Source organism: Electrophorus electricus, chromosome 10 (genome assembly GCF_041902795.1).
Source record: "Electrophorus electricus isolate QZ-2024a chromosome 10, ASM4190279v1, whole genome shotgun sequence".
Taxonomy (NCBI): Eukaryota; Metazoa; Chordata; class Actinopteri; order Gymnotiformes; family Gymnotidae; genus Electrophorus; species Electrophorus electricus.
In genome coordinates, this window is record NC_137506.1 from 18,829,679 (window position 1) to 18,852,333 (window position 22,655).

General features: G+C 40.5%; 1 protein-coding gene across 1 annotated transcript in view; it reads left to right on the forward strand.

Moving 5' to 3' along the window:
• LOC113591837 (leucine-rich repeat and fibronectin type-III domain-containing protein 2) overlaps window positions 1-19,858 on the forward strand; it is a 73,972-nt gene extending 54,114 nt beyond the window's left edge. Inside the window, exons 3-4 of the mRNA XM_035533117.2 lie at window positions 11,173-12,568; window positions 17,088-19,858. Of these exons, the coding sequence (XP_035389010.1) occupies window positions 11,193-12,568; window positions 17,088-18,051 (2,340 nt within the window). The 5' untranslated portion in view covers window positions 11,173-11,192 and the 3' untranslated portion in view covers window positions 18,052-19,858. The remainder of the gene's footprint in view (window positions 1-11,172; window positions 12,569-17,087) is intronic.
• Window positions 19,859-22,655: the final 2,797 nt, after the last annotated feature.

A 22,655-nucleotide genomic window follows, 5' to 3' on the forward strand; every position in this document is an offset into this window, starting at 1 on the left:
TCTCATTTTAATATATGAATGAATATCCAAAGCAGTATTGTTCTCTCATCAGCTATTGCCACCCCTAAGTTATTTTTAAGCAGGAGGTTTTTTTGCCAGTCGGCTGCTTTGCTGTACCCTTTTAACAGGATTCTGACTCGGCAAATCTAAAAGGAGTCATAAAGGGTCTCTGTCGTACCTTGGTAGGATTACATTTCTCATTACTGTGAGATTGCTCAGTGTTTTTGGGTGATAATTATTTCACATGATAATTAATCACTCCTGCCATTTTCTAATTCCTTTAGACGAGGGCTCCCCATTAGTTAAATGACTGCGGTAGGAATGATTGCAAAAAGTAGGACACCTCTGATGTGTTTTTTTTTTTTTTTTTTTTCCCCCCCTGCACTGCACACAATGCACAAAAAAAGAAGAAAAAAACCCCCAATTCCCCAAGAGAAGCAGCACTGATCTGGTGAAAGCTGCATAAGTTTCTATCCCTTAGAATCAGCGTGACAAAACCGTCAGTGCGGAACTAATACGCTCAGAAAGCGCCAGCCGCCGCCCCGTCTCATGGCGGCAACCTTTGTTCGCCAACACTGAACTCTAGCAGAACAGGAGTTACTCATATGGGAACGCACAGAAAGGGAGTCAGGAGCTGAAGTTCGCTTTCTAATGAAAACGTAGCGCGCTAGTGTTTCCCACTTTGTTGCAGGTGTATGTCGACGCCCTTGGAGGCTCCATGCTTTTCTTTCCGTCTGTGCTTTTTTAATGCAATTTTCCTTTTTTTTTTTTTTTTTTTTTTTTTTTTGATGTATACCCACCAGGCCACATGCAACATCAAACACAATGTCACACTGTCATTGAGATGTACATACAGTGCTAGTCCTTCAGCTTCTCTGCAGAAAACTGTACAGCAGTACATTCAAAATTCACTCCAGCTAAACTGAAGAGCTCATATTCTCTACGTAGCTTAAAATATTAATTATTTACCAGTAGTTGGTATGAGATCAACTGTGTGAAATGCCTGTTTAGGTTTGCCTAGTTCAGTTTTCTGGTTTAAAAATAATAACCTGATAATAAAGACTGGAGTACATTTTGCTTGTGTATAATAATCCACTAGTTAAATGCAGTCTGCTGTTTTGATTAATTAAGTACCTAATGAAAACAATTATAGGCAAATCTCATAAAGTGCTTGTGAAACACTAGACACACACAAACTGTCAGATATAAGCACAAATTAGGTGCTGGTGTTGGCTTTCAGAAGTAGGCATTGTTTTTATAGAAGTAACTATCAATAATCTCTAGGCAAATGTCAGAATTTGCATGATACTGGAATGTTTTAGATGGAAAAAAAATGAGATGGCATATGTGCTATTTTAGTTTTGTATTCTTTTGGTATTTCACATTTGGTATTGCTATGTGATACATGAGTCCATGACCTCATTTTCTGTTTATTTCATAAATGATGGCCACCCTACATAACCTGCTAGCCTTCAGAAATGCATTTCTCACTGTTTGTAAATACTAACTTTCCTATAAATTTCAACATATTTAGTAAATAATTTACAGTGTTTACCGCAATAACATGCCTTAAGGTGAATAACCAAATAGCAAGCCTAGTGTTTAAAAGTGTTAATCATTTTTAGCTTTTATTTATATCACCAAGTAAATATTTATTTTAGACTAGCATCGTAGACGTAGACTAGCATCCATTAATCACATTACCAGCTTAATAACTCATGGCTTGTTGGTGGCCTCTTGGTTTTAGCTTCTGGTATTATCGAAGGGCCTTCTCATTTGGCCAGCCTCCTGCAGAAACAAACCAATGAAGGAACAAGTGTGGTTGCTGTGGATGCCGGAAGTCTGCATGGAGCAGTGGTCTCAGTTAAAGGTTGGGGGTGGGGGGTTAATATGATTTGGTAAGAGAACTCTTGGCAAACGGCTGAAGAGGCTGTTTTGATCCATGTGAAGGATGATGCATCCGCTCCGCAGCCTGGTTCCCCTCCTGCTCTCACTCCTTTGTTACTGGTTGCTGCTTCGCCTGTCCAACCTCATGATTTCTCTTTGTGTTTTTTACACATTTCATGCTGTGTTTTAGTCTCCCACATTGTCCCACACTCTCATTAATATATTGTGTGTGTTCTGGGAGTGGTAATTGCCCTCATATGACTGTTTGTTATTGGGAGCTGGAAGCTCATCTTATACAGAAAGCTGGAAGAACTCTTTGGAGGGGATGTTTGTGAAAGACAATTTAAAAGGCTAGAACTCACATTTAAAGGCAAGTCAAAATAAGACAGGCAATGAATCTCTCTCTCTCTCTCTCTCTCTCTCTCTCTCTCACTCTCTCTCTCTTACTCTCTCTCTCTTATGCTGATGCTGGAGATGTATGGAGAGAGATGGATAGAAGCTGTTAGGTTCAGTTGATCTGCATATTTACTGTCTGTGAAAAGGTGCTCTGGAGCCCTAGTGGCAGCCATAAATCATACTGTTTTAGCTTTGAGTGCTCTGCACTCCATCGAACAGAGATGGCCTCTTCTTTCTTAGATTTTGCTGCCTCTACTGTCTTAGATTTGTGAAGCAGACGGAAGTAAGATCAACCAACTCTCTCTCTCCCCCACCCACTTACCTGCTCCTCTCCTGTTTTCTGAAAACTGCTTGCCCTCTTCCTCACCATCATTCTCAAATGTATGTGGTTCTGTCATGCTGAGACACTTGTAGGCGGTACATGCAGAACTAGGGATGAGATAGGTGTCTGGCAGTTCTCCAAGAAGAGCAGAACCTTGTTCTCTGGGTTGCTGGAACCAGAAGTGGGGGTTTGGGGAGCAGGTGACCACTGCAGCAATGTTTTCTGGCATGCTAGGTTCTCTCGAAGATGTGGGCAGAATAGACCGGAGGCTTAGTTGTAGTACAGTAACAGTAGATCCCTGGGGATATACTTTAAAGTGCCATGGCTACTGTGCATATGTCCTTCATGTTGGTGAGTAGTGTGTATTGATCGATTTACTGTAGCTGTGATTGGCAGCCTGAACAAATACACAGTGCCCTAAAGCATGCACTATCATATGCACTCTGACTCCAGTGCCTTGTGTGTGGTTCTGGAATTTAGATAAACAGTTTGTCTCTCAAAACATATAGGAGCATTAGGGCAAAAGACACTCTGGAGACATAATTCCAGCATATTTATATACAGAATCATAAGCACTGCCATTAAAGAGCTCGTTGCCTGAGTGTGAGGTTTATAACTTATTCATCCATTGAATGTGGGCTTGACCACAGGGGAAGAGCTGAAGACTTAACAAAAAAACAGATAACAGGTCTTTATTATGGGGAGTGGGTTCCTGGAGAGGCTCAGGAATGAAAGACTGTAGGTCAGGAACTTGGGGTGAGCTCTGGGAGACTCGGCTATTGTGCAATCGTGTGCGATCCATGTACTTCCCACCATGAAGCAGCTCAGCTAATGTTTAGTGGTTTTATTAAGCCCTCGTTATTGACTACATAGAGGCACTGTCCAAAATGTAATAAGGGATCACATTATTTTCCCCTGCAGTGCAATTTCTGTCATAGATGATGACTTAGTTTCACAAAGGCCCAGGGAATTTGACTGGAAGAAAATCTTGAGAAACACACAGTCCTTCAGCTTCTCAAACTGGAGTCATTATTCAGCCAAAATCCACCGATCCATTAAGAGTCTCTGGGTTTGTTCATGCATGAAGTCATATTGGAAGTGAATAAATAGACACTGTGTTTACATTTCACAGTTTCACTCTAGCTGCATTTAGAATGATGTGACCTATGAGGAAGACACATATCTCTCTTCTTCCCTCTCAGCCTCTCTCTCTTTCTCTTTCTCTCTCTGTCACTCACACATTTGCACGCACATTTAAGTTGTGCTTGAGTGGTCTGTTGCTCGTTCATGTCCCTGCTCTCTCGTGCTACCAAGGTCTTTAGGGTGGGTGTTGCCACTAGCTCCCTGAGGAGTAGTGTTTGATGGGCAATGTAAAGAGGATGCACCCTGTGCCCATGACCCGGCCCCTGTGAGACAACATATGACATATATGGAGTGATGTACTATGAGACTCTTATTTTCCTATAAGTGCAAAACAACCAAAGCCTAAGCAGAGGATATGGGTATAATCAGTCCAGATGCTTTTCACTTAAAAAGGAGCTCATGTTGATATTGCAAATATGTATTTTATGCAGCATTTTGTGGAGCATATTGTAATAGAAAACAAAATAAACAAACAAACAACAAAAAAAAACCAAACATCATCTGTGCTGAACATCCACTGTGTTAAATTATCTCATTACTAAAAAGCAAATGTTGAAGTGATGCACATTTAAATAAAAATGTGAACTACAAACTGTCACACACACACACACACACACACACACACACACACACACACACACACACACACACACACACAGTACGTCACCCCAAACAATAAACACAAGGCAGCAGATTAGAAGAACGTAGACACAACATAAGCCATTAAGGTTAATTAGCCTGCTGTTGAGCAGAGAAGCAATCACATTTTTAAACTTCTGCATCCTGCGGTGAAAATTAATTTGGGCGCCACAAGGGATCCACCCCCTGCGTCTCATGGTGTCGCCTTCACCCTTGCTGCCATCCTCTCTTTTCCCCCACAAGGGCTTTCATCACTTCCAGATAAGGCAGCATCAGCCAAGCATCGGCCATGCATTCATCAAAGAGCAGGGAGACGGAACGCATTTGTACGCCAGGGTGGGAGTGATTAGCACAAGCAGATAGCAGGCCAGCCGAGGGGCCGGGGGTGGGGGGGTGCGGATGGGGAAGGAGAGAGAGCTTTTAATCAAGCTGACCTTTTCCATGGTGGGCTTGTTATGAAAAATGCTGTGAGGGAGGATAAATGAAAAGAACGGCTGAATGAAAACATGGGCACAAGGCGCTGAAATGGACGCGGTCAAGCGTCAGACGTGGATCTTTTTCATGTTAGGATGTTTTAATATTGCTGTTGTCGTTAATGGCAAAATGACAAAATATGTTTGTTGGGATTAATAAATGTCATTAGTATGGATTCCAGCATCAATACCATCAGTGTATTCTTGCAGAGACTGATCCAGAGACTGATCCTAGTACGATAACTAACCTGTATTGACATTGACAGTAGAGTAATTCAGGCAATACAGTATGATTGATTAGAAGCCCTGGGGCTATTGGTCTGTTAGTCTCTAGCTTGATGTGACATCAGCAAATATGTGCAGAAGATGTGTACACAGTAATTTAAACCATCATCTTAGCTGAGTGTACAGAGTTATAGACAGCTGAAATGTCTTTAAAAAGTTTCTGTTAGCTTTATACAAGACTTCAGCAGCAATGGATGTCCCAGTATTAATAGGATTTACAACCCAAAACTTCTTCTTCTAAACGAACCCTCCCTCAGTTGCTCATGCACTTAGATTACTTAGAACAGTAGTGCAGGTTCCTCCAACTTTTCCTTGACAACAAATGCGGGATCATTTGGTTAGATTTGATTGTATATCTCTAAATCTGCTGAGATAAGAAGGTTTGTGATGCAGGCCACAAGCAATCCACGAGGAACTCATTTGTCCTCAGTCAAAAACCCGCTAATCCACTCTGCACCAAATCCCCGGCTCTCAGGGAATGTTTAAATTTGAATGAACTGGATTACTTAGGCAGGAGCAGATTAAATTTTATGGCATTTGTGTAATGAATATGAATGGCATCATTATCTCAACATGTCTTTAAAGTGGCTTATCACTCCTGGGAGTGACTTAAGAGGTTTACAAGGCATTTTTACTCAACCTGCAAGGGAAGGGTACATTGCATATATAAGGAAAGATGGCCAGTCCCTTCCCACCACCAACACACATTGGCAAACAAAGTAGGTTTATTTTTGTGCATGTTTGGTATCATTTAGTATCATTGACTGCTATCCATGCAGGTGATATTGGTCACCATCCCATTACTTGTTTCAACGGTTATCTGCAATTCCCTGAGGGTCTAATAATTTCAGTACAGTATTGAAGAAAATTGTAAAATTTGAAACAGTGTCACTGATAATTTCCAGGAAAATGATATATAATATATGCTTATGTGACACATATTTAAACAACACTGAGGGAGTTTTTGCGTCCTGTTCCACGCCCTGTGGCACTCGGGCAATTGTCACATAAACTTTTGTAAATGAGACAGTTCAGGTGTAATGTTTATTGTTTATAACTCGATAGCAAGGTTTTATAGTATCACATACTACTTTGCAATCTTTTACTTTGAAACAAAGTAAATAGAGATTTGTAGATTTTTTTTCATTTTTTAAAAATTTTAAATATTAAAAATTTAATCAAATCTTGACCACCTAATTAAACATTGCGTTACATCTGAAACTGTAAATTGAAAATGTGTGTTGTTATAGCCTTATTATTTCAAAACCTCTGTATAGTTCCTGCCCTTGGCTGGAAAACGTAATATGAACAGCAGTAGTCCACACCATGTGGTCCATCTTCTCCTTGCTTGCAGTGCAGAGTCTTGTTACCCTGCTCACACACTGGAGAGGGTTCAGTCAGGGTCACTCCGTATCCCCTTGTGCACGGTAGGTAAACCCAGCAGCCTGTCTTGTAGGGATACTGGAAAAAGAGCTGCCAATAACTCTGAATTAATTACAGTGTGATCCATATCTCCTGTAGGAACATCGATAATGGCAACCTAAAGATATTGAGTAAGGCTTTATAGTGATATTTCAAAGCTAAATTATTACTTGAAATCATGAACAGGTAATTGATTGCTATGGCAATTAAAGCAGAGCACTCTGAGAGTCATAGTACACATTCCAGCATGAGATCCACTACATTGGGAATGTCCCAGTGCTCATTAGGAATACTGCATGTCAGTGCTCTGGACTGATTGATGAGGCACTGGCCCTTTGCCTTGAGAAGAAAAGGACCCACTGGGCTGCTGCTCTGCTCCCTCCAGCTTTACACCTGAAACCCAGCAGATCAGAAGCAGATGGTTCGGCAGCTGCGCTCACATGTCCAAGTGAAGGTTACAGTCTGACCACCCAGCCTCCTCCCATTGTCTTTTGCCCTGTTACTGTATTCTATGCTAGGGTTCACCTTGCCTTCATTTACTTTCTGGCTCATATGTTTTTGAACTAATATGAATGCTTTGCTGACATATAACAAATTCCCATGTTGTCAACATGATGACAATAACAATTGCTGTGAACTGCAACGTTAACTCGTTCTAAAGTATTTTACACTTCTGCTCCATTTTTCACAACAAATCTATTTTCACTCTCGCAAAATAAAATAAACATAACAGCTTTGTGTTAATTTACTTTCTACATAATATTTTTTAGATCTGTTGTAGGGTCTTTTTTGTGGTATAGGGCATAGATTTTGCTGGAAGCAGTAAATACAAAATTGCAGATATATCTGCAATATTTTAGGATCAATACATAATATTGATTTACACTGAATGAGATTAGAATTTTATAATGTCCATATTCTGGTATCTGGAGCAATGCAATGTATACGCTGTATGTTATCAGCACAATATAACACAATATAACTTGTGAAAGAAAGTAACCTCATCAATCAGTGGTATCTTTTTGCCCCAATATAGTCTTATGCTCACCTCAGTAGTAATGATTAGATCCAGTGTTAATGGTTAGATCCAAGATCCTGTTGGTCCTGTTGAATACTACTCTACATTGAACAGTCAGGAGTCAAGTGGATTTCAGAGGTAGCCCCTTGCCTCTTTTTTGGCATTATGGTCCTTTTTTGCTCTTACTCTCCAATCAGGCACCTGCACTAGGGACTGCTTGTCTGGGTCCCCAATAAATGGACTTCCATATGAAAGTGCTACTTCCTTCATCTTGCATTTTGCTGCTCTGGGATTGCACTGCTCAGCTTTTGGGAGGTTGTCCCTCATTCCATCTATTGTAGTTTGGACAGAGTCTATGGTTCCTCTTCCTTTCCTTGGATAAAAGACTTTCTGATGTTCTCCAGCACTCAGCTATTCATTAAGGGGCACTTTGGCCTTTATGTCTGGTGAACTGAAAAAGAAGGTTCTGGACTCAATGCGCCCATCTTCTTTGTTGGTCTCCTTCAAGTGAGTTTGGAGCATGCCAAGCTCCTGTTTAACAGCACCTCAGACAAACGAGAGATTCTTGGGCTGTTTGATCATCAGAGGAGCCAAGCTTCCTTCCATCTCCCCTTCAAACAGAGTTAGATGAGGTCTATGTAAATGCACAGCGCTTAAAAAAGGGTGCTCAACAATTTTGAACTACTCTAGTTTGTTATGTATGCCTTTGATGATTGCACCATTAGCTGGTTGGACCGAGATGAATACAGATGAGGACTGACAGACAGTTATGAGAGAATAGGTAATGCAGGAAAGGGGAGGGAGAGGCATGAGTCTGCTAAAGGCCATTTCTCTACTGTATCCAGTCTAATCAGGTTTCACCTGTCAAAAATGACTTATATCCCGATGCCCCAAGCACACTCCTGATAATACTGCAAAATAAGATAGAGCTTTAGTTCAGAGTGAAATCCATGCTAACACACTTTAGTTCATCAGACATAAAATCATTAAAAGTTATGATCATTCTAAAAATGGTGGGGGTTATGTAGCAAGGTCATGTAGCAGTGCATAGAATATATTTAATATATCTTTCTTCTTTTTTTGAAAAGAACATATTTGTTGGCATGGTTCCCCCTGTGGGTTTGTGTTTTACTGACAGTGACAGAAAAAACTTTAATTTAATCTCAAATATACTCTCTCTGTCTCTCCCTCTGTCTCTTTTTGACTCTTTCTTTCTCATTATTTAAAATCAAAGTTCCCTTATTGGGAACAGCATGATAGGCATGTCACAAACAAAGATCAGCCAATGAAAAGGCTTCCTCTTATTCCCATTTTTTTTTTCTGATGCTCAGTTTGTGGGTTTGTGGGAATGAATTGTTGTGTGAGTTGTATTTGAAATCATGTGTCTGTCACAGTAAGTGAAACATCTTCCCCAGCTGCACATCAGTGTTTGAGCTATGGTGTGTCGAGTGGGTCATAGTGTGCCAAAGAGACTTGCAATATTCAGCTACTGTGGCTTAAGATTAATAGAGTGCCACATTAAAGTAGAAGTGTCAATATAGCTCAATGCAACATGACTGGTAGTTGGGGAGTAAAAAGTCAATGGCTCAGAAGATGCTGACCTAACTAATATTGCCTAATAAAGTTCACAAAGGCTTTCAGATGCTAAATATTTCCCATTTGCAACTGTTTGCTTCAAATATAGTGATCATTAATGGTTGGTGGTTCCATTTTATTTAGACTAAGCCAAATCTTTGCTTAAATATACACAGAATATTCTATACATTGATATATAGGAGAGGAATCTCAGTTTTGTGAGGACACACTAGGTATTCATGCTTAGACATGGCATCTCTATTCTCTTTGTGCCAAAATGGCAGTCCTGGTTGGAATGACTAGCTATAGAAGTTGGTTGTGTAAATAGCAACATAGACCTTTGCCCTTTTGTGTCTTTCTATTGGTTGGTTTGTTTGTTAGCTCTTCTGATAAAGATTATATGGTATAAGTAATTATGCTCAGTCTTGTAATACAGTTCCTGTACTGGGGAATTTTTTTAAAATTTTAAAGCTAATTATATTTTAGTTGCACATAAATATAATCCTGTAGCAATATAATTAAACATAAACTTGGACAAATCCATTCTGTTTAATGTAATCCAAAGGATTTTCAGAATTTCCTGTGCATTTGTAACCCAACATTTGCATCGCCCACGCCACCCGCCCATCCTATGCGTTCATTTCCGCATGCTACGTCGATCCAATTATATTTCTATGACATGCAGTCAAAATGCTGCAGCTTTGCCTGATGTGATTGCAAACTTGTCGTGGAACAGAACGAGCCTGTCACGTGAAATGTCATTCATAAATAGGAGTCATTGGAAACCCACTAAGGGATGTACGGGACCTGAGGGAAAAGAGGTAGGGGACAGAGATTAAAGACATCGATAAAGACGTTTTATGGGAGGTATGTTGTAGGATGAGGGCACTATTAACCTTGACTTTAATTCTTGGGAATTAAAGTCACTCCATCTCTTTTGCTGCTGGGATCTCACAGCCATCAAAGCAGTTCCTCTGCTCCTCCAAGCCTGACTTGTCACTAAAGAATCGCTTCAATGGAAAGCTGATTAAAATTGATTTAGGTTTTGAGTGCATTTGGAATTAATGGTACAAATATCCAAGGGTATTATGTGCTGTTGTCTGAGGGTGAGTCTGCCCATCTATTTTCTTAGTGTCTGGGGTGATGGGTGGGTGAGTGTTAAGGCTGCTTAGCTATTCACAGGCACACACAGACTCTAACAGCCTCAAACTTGACTGACCCCTCCAGCATACAGACATATTTCATCTTTTAGCAGATTTTTAATACACAGACACTGAAGAAGGGAGAATGGAAGAGGCCAAACAATGAGAGGGAGAGAGAGAATGAAAGAGAGAGAAAAACACTGAGGAAAGGCACTGGGCTGTCATGGCTTAAAGGGAAAGATTCAGAAGTTTTATGTCCAAATTTACATTAAGTAGGTCATAAAAAGTCAGGTGGTATCATGACATATGAGTCAGTGGCTGACATTTACCACAGTGAATCATGTCTTTTTTTCTTTCTTTTTTATTATTTAAGCAGCTTTTCTTAAGTCTTTCTCCCTTAGCTTCTCAAATTTGCAAGGAAGGCTAGAATGCTGAGGGCATGAGAGGGGCTAAAGTGGACAGTTGAAAAGAAGATGTTCTGACATCTTCTTCTTAAATCATCGTCTTCTTAAAACGGACAAGCCACCCCATTTGTAAATTTTTTTCTTGACATCATGTGTGCTGTGGATGTTCTATGGATCATTAAAACTGCAGCAAGCAAGAACAATTGGGCACATCAGCGGGAGAGCGGAGCGGCGCTCGGAGCTCCCTGCTGTGACAGAACAGGAAGTCAGGAGGCGTATACACAGGGCCAGTGCAACACGTATGCCTGTCTATTTGAGTTAGTTCTACAGTGAAGGGGGCTGAGTTGGAATTATCTCATAATGAAGGGTGCACATTTAACAGGTTCTGCGGAGGTAGGGACTCAAATGTAATGGTGTATATGTGTCAAAAAGGGCTGTCTGATCGCTGTTCCTGCTCTTTTTTTAGGTCCATGTACATAATCTACCATGGCCAAAGTGCTCTGTGGCCTCCTGCTTCTGGGAAGTGCAGTAATGTCAGCCATTGCCTGCCCCAAGTACTGCGTGTGTCAGAACCTGTCCGAGTCTCTGGGCACCCTGTGTCCGTCTAAAGGGCTGCTCTTCGTCCCGCCAGACATCGACCGCAGGACTGTAGAGCTGCGCCTGGGTGGGAATTACATCATCCGGATCACACAGCAAGACTTCGTCAACATGACGAGCCTAGTGGACCTGACACTGTCGCGGAACACCATCAGCTCTATCCAGCCCTTTTCCTTTGTGGATCTGGAGACACTGCGCTCACTGCACCTGGACAGCAACCGACTGACGGAGCTCGGGCCAGATGCACTGCGCGGCCTGGTCAGCCTGCAGCACCTCATCCTCAACAACAACCAGCTGAGCCGCATCTCCAGCGAGACCTTCAATGACCTGCTACTCACGCTCGAGGACCTGGACCTGTCTTACAACAACCTGCGTAGCATGCCATGGGAGGCTGTGCGCAAGATGCTCAGCCTGCATCAACTCAGCTTGGACCACAACCTCATCAGCCATATCACCGAGGGCACCTTCACTGACTTGGACAAGCTGGCCCGTCTTGACCTGACATCCAACCGGCTCCAGAAGCTGCCGCCTGACCCGATCTTCGCAAGGTCACAGAGTGGCCTGGTGCCAAGCACTCCGTATGCTCCTGCCCTCTCGCTCAGCTTTGGTGGCAACCCACTGCACTGCAACTGTGAGGTGCTGTGGCTGCGGCGACTGGAGCGCGAGGATGACCAGGAGACTTGCGCATCGCCATCCAGCCTGAAGGGCCGCTACTTCTGGTACGTGCGCGAGGAGGAATTTGTCTGTGAGCCGCCCCTCATCACCCAGCACACGCACAAGCTCCTGGTGCTGGAGGGCCAGACGGCCAGCCTGCGCTGCAAGGCCGTGGGTGACCCCACGCCCTACATCCACTGGGTTGCCCCCGATGACCGCCTGATCAGCAACTCTTCGCGAGCCACCATCTATGAGAATGGCACCCTGGACATTGTGGTGACCACGTCCAAGGACTACGGCACGTTCACATGCATTGCTGCCAATGCTGCGGGGGAGTCCACAGCCTCAGTGGAGCTCTCCATCATTCAGCTGCCACACCTGAGCAACGGCACCAATCGCACAGCCCAGCCCAAGTCCAGGCTGTCTGACATTACCAGCTCGGCCAAGACCAGCAAAGGGGAGGCAAAAATACAGCCGGAGCAGGTGGTGACCGTGTCAGAGGTCACCTCGGTCTCTGCCCTGATCAAGTGGACTGTGAACAAAGTGACTCCCAAGGTGAAAATGTACCAGCTCCAGTACAACTGCTCAGATGATGAGGTCCTCATTTACCGGTAAGCATTCGTATTGTCTTGACCCTGTAACCACTTCTGAGTGCTAATTAGCATCCAAATAAGCTTGCTTCTTCGCTGATTTGCTGACTCCACCTCTCTTTTCCATTTTGCTTTCTCCTATTTCATTTTCTGTTTTCTTTCACATTTTCTTGCATTAGTCAGCCTAATTTACTAAATATTCAGATGTAACATTCTGGATATCCTATTTTCAAAAGGCCTATGAGCATAACTAGTTCTCTAATTAATACGTAAAATCTAATAATAAGGTGAAAATAGTCAGGAAAAACTTCTAATTATGTTTTCATGATGTATAATGCTTTAACGGCAAATAATTATCATTTGCTTCTAGCTATTTTCAGCAATTACCACAAACAAAAGTGAATGTACTGTGCTTCCCAGAGCAAAACACCATAGAATGTAATTACATGACTTCATCATAATGTAAAACAGCTGAGCTTTTTATTCAGTAAGTTTATTCCCATATTCATAGCCCACTGGGATTTAATGGTATGCTGGTTTTACTCCTGGTTGGTTTAACTGCCGTTTACATGCACCATTGTGACATGATTATGGTGGCCTTTCTTCTTCTTCATGTACTTGTCAATGAAAATAGCTTTTAGTCTATATAGTCTAAAATAGTCTTTTTTTCATATATGTTAGCTGATATTTTGCACAGCCTGTTTTCTGTTATCAAAGGCAAGGCAGTACTTTGCACTACTGCAACATTATATGCTATCCTATGGTATTCGGCTACTGTCATGACACAAATCATCTAAGTATGTGTCTTATCAGTGACTCATCCTCTGACCTCTGAGCAACCTGTGACCTTTCTAACAGCACGCTCTAGCCTGTATGCATGTATTTATCGATGGGAGGTGGGGTTGTGGAGGTCTGGAATGAGCCTTTCCACTCAGGGTTATTTAAATCGAGGTGTCTTCTCTGTGGAAATCAGATGGGATTTGGTAAGGCAGAGTTGGCATACTGCAGAGTGCAGATACAGTGAGTTATGTGTCAGCTGTAAACTGCACGAAACACACCGAGGAACCCCTTCGGCCATCCTTTATGCTTTAACTGTTCCTGTGTCAAAGCAATGTGTAATATATAGCTAAAAACTGGAGTGGTGCCTATAAATGTGAGGCGGTGCTATTTTTAACAGCTGTACTGCATCTGTTTCACACAGATTGTGAGGCAAATGCAAACCTCTGTTTTTCTGGGAAGGAAAAAAACCCAAAACATTTTCTCATTTGTATACTTGAGTTTGTCAACTTGTGTTTGCAGCATTTAACAAAATGAGGTTAACAGTTTTTTCTCATTTTAACATCATATGCTCTTTTATTTACACAGATGAGAAATTATTTTGTACTTTCTGTTTGTACAACAATAATTTGCTACAAAATGTCCCTGCTGTGTCTGACAGGCTGTGTTAACAGAACGTTCACAGTGCTACAAAATTACCATAAACAAACAAATAGGTCCTTTCACCAAGAAGTGATTCCTAATTGTCTAGAATCAGTGGGAAGCTTAAGATGTACCTTTTAAATGTGCTGATTCATCTGTGAAGTGTAAACTTACTCACCTTATATATAAGATGTAGGGTGGCCTTACATCCTAATTTTCCAGGACATCAGCCATTTTTTGGGACCTATATATGTGCAATTTCAAAAACTGGGATTTTTAAATGGCCTAAAATGTTTGGAATTTGCTTTTGATTACATTTTGATAATGTGCAGTCTACACAGTGCCACCCCATATCCACTGTGTCCTCTTTTTTGAAAACCAGTATATGGTCACTCTATAAGATTATTCCACACAATTAAAATCAAAACAGAGTAATGCTTCAGAATTCACCACATTTTGGACATGGTTTAGTATTATTTACCATGGATTAAATATGAAGGTCAGAAACTCAGTGCAACAATAATTTGAAGCAGCTTTACTATAGACTTTACTATAGAGTTTCATTGGTTCCTTTCTGAATCACACGCTTGGTCAATAAATTCTGAGTTCATTGCATTCTCATAATATATGTATAATTATATACACACACACACACACACACACACACACACACACACACACACACACACACATACACACACACTATAATTTAATTACTTCCTGTTCATATTAAAAGTGTAATACTGAATATGGGAACTCCTTTTTCTGCTGCAAAACTTGCACAGCTGATGTAGGACCTCTGTCTGAAAAAGTCCCGTTTCTCTGAAAATGTATTTCACTCCAATTTTGACACTATATATATATATATATATATATATATATATATATATATATATATATACACACAAAGTTGCAATCTTGCAAAACTGTCACTACAGAATAGAGCATTTTCCTTGATGCTTCCTTCATTAATTAGATGTCAGATGACCATTACATTACAGCGTGGAGGGGCATTCTTGTGTCAGACACAGGGTTGCTGGCATGTGTGTGAGGAGGCATCTGTGAGCTTCCCCTCATCAACTAGCACACACATGGTATGGTGGCGATGACACATTACATGTGTTTATGTGTGTGTGTGTGTGTGTGTGTGTGTGTGTTTATATGTGTGTGTGTGTGTGTGTGTGTGTGTGTGTGTGTGTGTGTAATGTTTCCGCAGTCTTGCAAAATGTTTGCTACAGAATATAGTATCTTCCTCTGTGATAGTTATGTAATTAAGAATGAGCAATGGTCTTCCTCAGTGTGGAAGCTTAGTATAGTGTAATGTGTCATTGCCACCATACCATGAATAATGTAATGTGTCTTCACCACTGTACCATACACTGCTAAAGGAAGGATCAATCAAGTGCACTTTATAAGCCCACTATGTCAATATGTCAGTCCTACAGACCATGGGATTGATAACCATGTGAGTGGCCTTGTAAATATTACTACTGTAAGATTGCTGTTGTAATATGACACTGTATGCATGACAGGATAATAAAATTAACCATGTCATATCGTTTATAAAGGCATGATGTTCATTGAATACTACCTGCACTCAATGGCACACAAAGCATTTCATTTCAAATTGGCAATTGCTACTCTGTATCCTCTATATCCATCACTGATTTATGGGCCTTATGACAAAGCTCAAAAATTGTCTGTTTAAATTGGTGCATAATTCACGTGTGTGTGGTATTGCAGTTTATGTGGCCCTGGACAGTGTGTCTGTGTCCTTGGTGACTCCACACATGCATTGTTTTGCTAGTGTATGAGCACAAAATCAATTCAACTGAAGGATAAGGCACATGTGCCTTCTTTTTATTTGCCATTTCATCTCACTAACTATCCTTGGATATATATGAGGCAATCTCTCAGAAGAGTATGGCCATCTTGTCAATTATGCCTTAATTAAAATTCCCTCTCTGTTTCACCGGTAAGGAATCCTGAAAGAATGCACAAGACAGTGATAGTTGGGCCTGATGCCTGCCTGTGATAATTACTTCACCCTGTTTCTTTTTTCAGAGGCTTTAAACTCGTTGTTCATTTTTTTCCCTAGGTAGAGGCAGAGGTCATGATCCCAGAGGCTCTCTGTTGAAACACTCAAAAACCAACTTACCTTTAGGGTTTAATTAACTTGCAGAGGAGCTCTGTCTGGGTCAGGATAATCAATGATGATGCAAAAAGTCTGTTTCTGTATTTCAAGCTGCTTATCTTCCTTTTTTGTTTGTTTTTTTCCCTCCTCAATTTATTTCTCATTAAATATCCTGCCAATGTTATTAAAAGAAGTGTAGTACACTTGTGTAGCACACTTGTTATCACACACACATGCATATATATATACTTTATATGTGAAGCACTTTGCTTGCACAGCAGAGGAAGGACCCCTTACAGTGTCTTTCTTTGGAAACTGTGCACTTTATTATAATTTTAAATATCGCTCTCTCGCTCACTCTCACTCTCTCTCTCTCACTCTCTCTCTCTCACTCTCTCTCCCATGTTATATATATATATATATATATATATATATATATATATATATATATATATATATATATATATATATATATATATATAATAATTCATATGTTTAGTCAGAAATTAGACATGTCACTTTATTTCAATAATTATTTATTCAACCTATTTATTTACACTGTAAGATAGAATTTAAAGAAATTTTGAATTTTGAACATTTTGAAAATTTTTTTGAATTTATCTTAGCCACTATTTGGTATTTTGCTGTTTTTCTAAGAAAATATACCTGGTAATTTGAGCACAACTATTCAATTTGATTATGGCAAGTGATGAATCTTGAAATTAGCAAATTTCCACTCACCTTAGGTGATACATGTTACTTTCCAGTTTTTGAGCTTTTCATCAGTGTTCTTTTAAATTAGGTTTAAATATGCTTTAGTTTTGGTGTCCATTGCAAGTTCCATGTGTCCCTTTGCAGTATAATAAATATGTACATGTCTCCAATTAATCAGTGGCTTTGATCTGTGCTATTTTCGCTGTAGTAATGCTGGGATTCATAGTAGCAATGCTGGGATTAAAGTCATGCTCTTTCTTGTCCTGTTCAAAGGATGATCCCAGTGGCCAGCAGAGCTTTTGTGGTCAATAACCTGATGCCGGGGATGCAGTATGACCTGTGCGTGCTTGCCATCTGGGACGACACTGCCACCACCCTCACTGCCACCAACATAGTGGGCTGCGTACAGTTCGTGACCCGCGATGACTACCCCCGCTGCCAGTCCCTACACACCCAGTTCCTTGGGGGGACCATGATTCTGGTGATAGGTGGCGTGATCGTGGCCACTCTCCTGGTATTCATTGTCATCCTCATGGTGCGGTACAAGGTGAGCAGCGGTTTGCAGGTATCTAAGCTGGTGACTGTCAGCAACACTTACTCGCAGACCAACGGCGGGTTGCAGGCGGCACAGTGGTTGAATGCGGGCCCCCCACCCCTGGCCCCCAAGGCTGTGGTTGTGATGCAGGACGAGGTGGTGGAGTTCAAGTGCGGCTCCCTAAGGAGCAGCCTCTCCTCTTCCTCCTCGGCAGACTCGATCGGATGCGAGAAGGTGGCACGCTACCACCTCCGCCATGACTCAAGAACCCTGCCCAGCAGGTGGAGGCAGGCTCCGGCCAAGACACGGCCGAACCTGGACCACCTGCTGGGTGCCTTCGCTTCCCTAGACCTGAAGGCCCCAGCCGGGGATCTGGGTGGCCCCTCGTCGGCGAGAGCCGTGTCTGTAGTCGTGGACCCCATTTCTGACAAAGAGCCTCTGCTGGGCCGCGGGGAGTCCAGACTGGGGCGGCTGTGGGCATTGCCGTTGGAGAGCAAGCCTAAGCGCAGTCACTCTTTCGACATGGGTGAGTTTGGGGCATCAGCGTCAGGATACATAACCTACCCACGGCGCATCAGCAACATCTGGACTAAGAGGAGCCTCTCGGTGAACGGCATGCTGCAGCAGTGTGAGGAGAGTGAGGGTGAGGCAGACAAAGGGATGTTTGGCAGCTCTGAGTGGGTCATGGAGAGTACAGTCTGATAACGGACCAACCACAGTGCTTTCCAGGAAATGGAGCAAATGGACTGATGACTTTTCCAGAAGGATTCTTGGGACCACATTGATTGGATATCCCAGAAGTGTGGATGACTGTAGTGCATGAATCCCCACATTAATGATATTGTCTTTCTGTCCATTTGATCGATTTACAGACTCCAGGTTGACATTCTACGAGTAAGCCTAGGCACAGGTTGGCCCTTATCACTAAAGCCTGAATGGGAAAACCTTCACACACTGCCTTCCCAGTATGAGGGCAGTTGTTGACTGATGCCCAATCATGAACGATGAGGGAGTATCGCTGTAAATGGACAGACAATAAAAGAGAGGCTCTTTCAGGCTGTGCACTTTACCTTGCCAAGAGGATTTACCCCAGTTAAGTGCATGTGCATCTTAATAGACTGAATGTACTCAGCAGATGGGAACACATTTTTACCAAGAGGAGAAATCAAAAAATAAAATGCAAATGTAATAAGGTATTTTTAATTTCTTTTTATATAATTTCTACCTTAAGTTATCTGATGTTTTAAATCAACATTTTCTTTTTCTTTTATTGGAAACAATTGAATGGATTGAAAAATTCCAGTCTGTCCAGTCCAACAAAGAAACTTTTCACCCATAGCATTATGTAGAGAAAACATCTATACAATTGTCTGTTTTATTTGTTATTAAATAATAGGAAAGGGGGACAGGGGTTTGAATGTACATTTTTATATGACAATTGTCCATTACATGTTATTAGAAAATGTGTGCCTCTCTGTTTAGTAATATTAATATATTTAAGTATTTATTAGTAATCTTTATATTGGCTATCCATGTAAACATTTGAAAACTAAATTACATATTAATGTAATGGTTCGTCGATGATATGTGATGAAAGAAAAATGTCCTCTCCTTAGGAGGAATATTAAGTCAGTTGTCAGCTATAAGATAGTACTGTACAGGGTTATTCAATCATAAAAACTAAAACTCCAAACATTGATCATTTCTAACACTGATCATTTGTCTTTTATTTATCTTTTGAATCATTTGTTGGATAAGTTGTGGGTAAAGTCCTTAAAGTTTTAGCTTGACCTATATAGATATAATTGGCAGGAACTGTGTGAGAGTGGCTATACCTGGTTCACTGCCCCCCATTTATCAGTGTATCAAGTTCAGGCAAATAACTGAAGCTCATGAGAAAGTTACCCATAGATTGTGGCAGAAGTCTTGACAGGGCCAATAAATAAAACTAAAATGTTTCTGCCCCCTTTTCAATTTGAAGTTTCAGGCCACCCTTCAAAACATATAACCAATGTCTATTTTTCTTATTTGGAAAATGTTTATTTTTATATTTTGTGCACAGGTAAGAGTTTTATTGCCTTTGTTACATATAATTATTCCATAATTGTGAAAGAATGAAGTAAATGTAATTATCACACTATATGTTTTTGTGTTTCTTTGTTTTTTTGTTTTAACATTTCAAGTAACATTAAAGATTTGGGGATTCATTGTTTTTAGTTTGTTATTACTCTCGGTGTATGAAGCTTTCTATTGAATTTTTGTACAATAGCTATGTGAGAATGTATGAAAGCAAACTGTACAGTAATCTTTTTATTTTACCAATCAGCAACAGTGAGAAGGTGCTTTACTGTGTTGTCACAACATAAGTGTGTATGTGAAGTTACATAGACACAATTTTCCTTGAGTTGTGAAAAAAGGAAGAAAAGGAAGTCTTCTGTAAAACTTTTCTGTGTTCAAAATGTTTTTGTTATAAACAAAAGATAAACACGAGTCCATAAAATACACCTTGCTGCTTTCTTATTGTGGTATACAGTATTCATTTGTAGCTTTGCTTTTGCTTAGCCCACTCTGTTGGTGGCTTGGTGTGTCTGGGTTCAGAGCCAGAGGATGCACACTGACAAGTGAAAGAGTTCTGATGCATCTCATGCATCATGAATTACAGACACTGACCCTGATTCATATTACTGCTAATGACCAATACACAAGACTGACACTGGAGTTTATGTGATGCTAAATGTTTTCGGACTGTTCCTTATGACCTGTTATTAAAACTGCTCACAGGCCATGCATAATTGGAGACTGCTTAAATCAGCACATTCATAAATATAGCACTGAGCTGTTGACACACAATTATTTGTTTTATTGCTTAATTTCATATGATGTCATACTATGCGAACTGAGGTGTTTAGGAGTCACCCATGCAGTTCTAACATTTACATACATTTACATAAGATGCAGTGCTTTGTGAATCCTTCATACTTGCTGAACAGTATGCATCATCAGTGACTGCACATAGCTTCCTTAGCCAGCTCATTCTTGTATTGGTTGACTGGCAGGATGGCTGAGTTTTACAACAGGTGATTAGTGCAGGGGCTTGTGCTCATCAAGACCCAGTCGGGGTCCTCACTACCCACTGCCCTCTACGCCTGTTCTTATGAAGTTGAGGAGATGAGATGGTGGTGGCCATGGCTTACATGTAATCTTTACAGTCTGGGTGCAGTGATTGACTGAATAACAATGCAGCACCAAAATTACGAAGTATTTAATAACACTTTAGGTCTTTAAGTTTTTTTTTTTTTTTCTGGTGTCAGACCTTTACATCTAATTAACTCACTGAGTTTTTATTTGGTTTTCATTTTCCCCTCCTCTGGCATCGCGGCAATGGTTTCCATGTGCTTCCTTGTTTTGATTTTGTTCCTGATTCCACTCCTTGTTTCGGTTTTGTTCCCAGTTTTTCCGTTTCTTGTCTTGTTTTGTTGTCTGCTCCTAATTGTCCTTAGGTGTTCCTTGTTGTCTTGTGATTCCCTTGTGTATTTAAACCATGTGCTTTCTAGTTGTTTGTCATTTCATCTGTTTATCGTTCGTTGTTTTCATCCCATTGTGGGCCCACGGTTTGCACTGTGTTTTTGTATTCCTTTTGTGTCCAGGTTATGTATGCTGACTTTTCGCCCTTGGACTGTCATGAAACCTACGATTATGGATTTGCCCTTAATAATCATCGCTCTATACAGTGCTTGCATCCTGCCTCTCTTCACACACCGTCACAATTGCCTTTTATCCTCTGATTCTCTGCACTAAGCACTACTCAAAACTGGTTGAAATAATGAAGTACTAACACACAAATTCATGCAACAAAGAATGAGGTTATATGTTGGTTCATTCAAAAAGTGGATTGATGGTCTCTTATTAAGCAAAGTACTATGTTTTCGGTATTTCTAAATAGAAATATAAGTGTGGTACTAGGGACAAATATAAATCAATTTGATTTAAATTCTCATTTTAGTAACTGTTCAGCTACAGGTGGCAGTTGTTGTAGCATGGGGATAAATGGTGTTGCTGGGTCAGTGCCACATGATGTGGAGTCTTGGGAGATCAGCATTATCTCCTTACCTTGCTTATGCATACTTAGTCCCTGTTAGCCATGCATAATGCTATGATAGGCTTTCTGTGGAGAGTACACATAGAAATATTTGTCTCTGTGTTAGATTGTTTCTTTTTTCATCACAACTAAGAGAGCATATATCATTTACCAACTGCAATTGTTTACAGAAGTACTTCTTTAATAACCATAATGAAATGGAAAATCAAATAGGCTTGCATCTTTAAGAAAGGCTTACTATTGCACTCCTGCTGCAAAATGCATAATGCTGGGGAAAAACTCAATAAGATATGAAATTCTCATATCTATTTTTATTGATTTACTTTCTTCTACATAATGGTCAAAATATTTGTTCTCACTGCAATTTGTTCCCTGGTAAAAAACCTGCCAATTAATTTGAATTACACAGGCACTTTCTTAACAATAAGAAACACTGACAAAGAGAAATGATCTGTGAAAAGAAACAACTGACCTCAATTCACCTTCATACTGAGACATGTAGGGGAAGTCCCTCATATGTGTTGTGCTCATGGTCAGATAAGCATTGAAAATGTTGAACCTTTTATACAGTGTTTTTTTGTTTACTTGTTTACTTCACTTGGCAATGTTGCTTTATTTTGTTAAGTATTGATGAATTGACTTGAACAAAGAACAGATGACCCTAGCAGGCAACGTGCTACACTCTGCAAATTTAAACTATAATTCCATGCATAAAAATAAAAGGTAGTAACATTCCTCTTCAGTTATGCACTGTGCATATTTTATAGCCCATTTTTAAACCAGGAAATGGGTTTCAACTCGCAATTGTATTAAGCTGAACCCGTCTCCACTACTTGATCTGCCAGGTAAGAGGTCTTCTTTTGGAGTCATTCATTTTATTTGCTTTTTTCTACAGGGATATTTTATAGACCTTAGCTACAGAGAAATGTCCAGTATGAGGGGATCATTGCCAGCTGATGAATCAACATAATCTAATAGAGCAAAAAAACACAAATTTTTAAAACAAAAAAGAAGAAACATATTTTACAGTTTACTGTATCCATGTATGTGATTGGAGAATGTGCTTCTCAAGGGGTTTCATATGAGCCACATTTGTAAAACAAAAACCAAGAACGCATTGGTCATTTTCCAAATGCAATTCTACCATGCATCCAATCAAATGTAATACTATCATAAATCCAAATGATACTATCATAAATCCAAACTG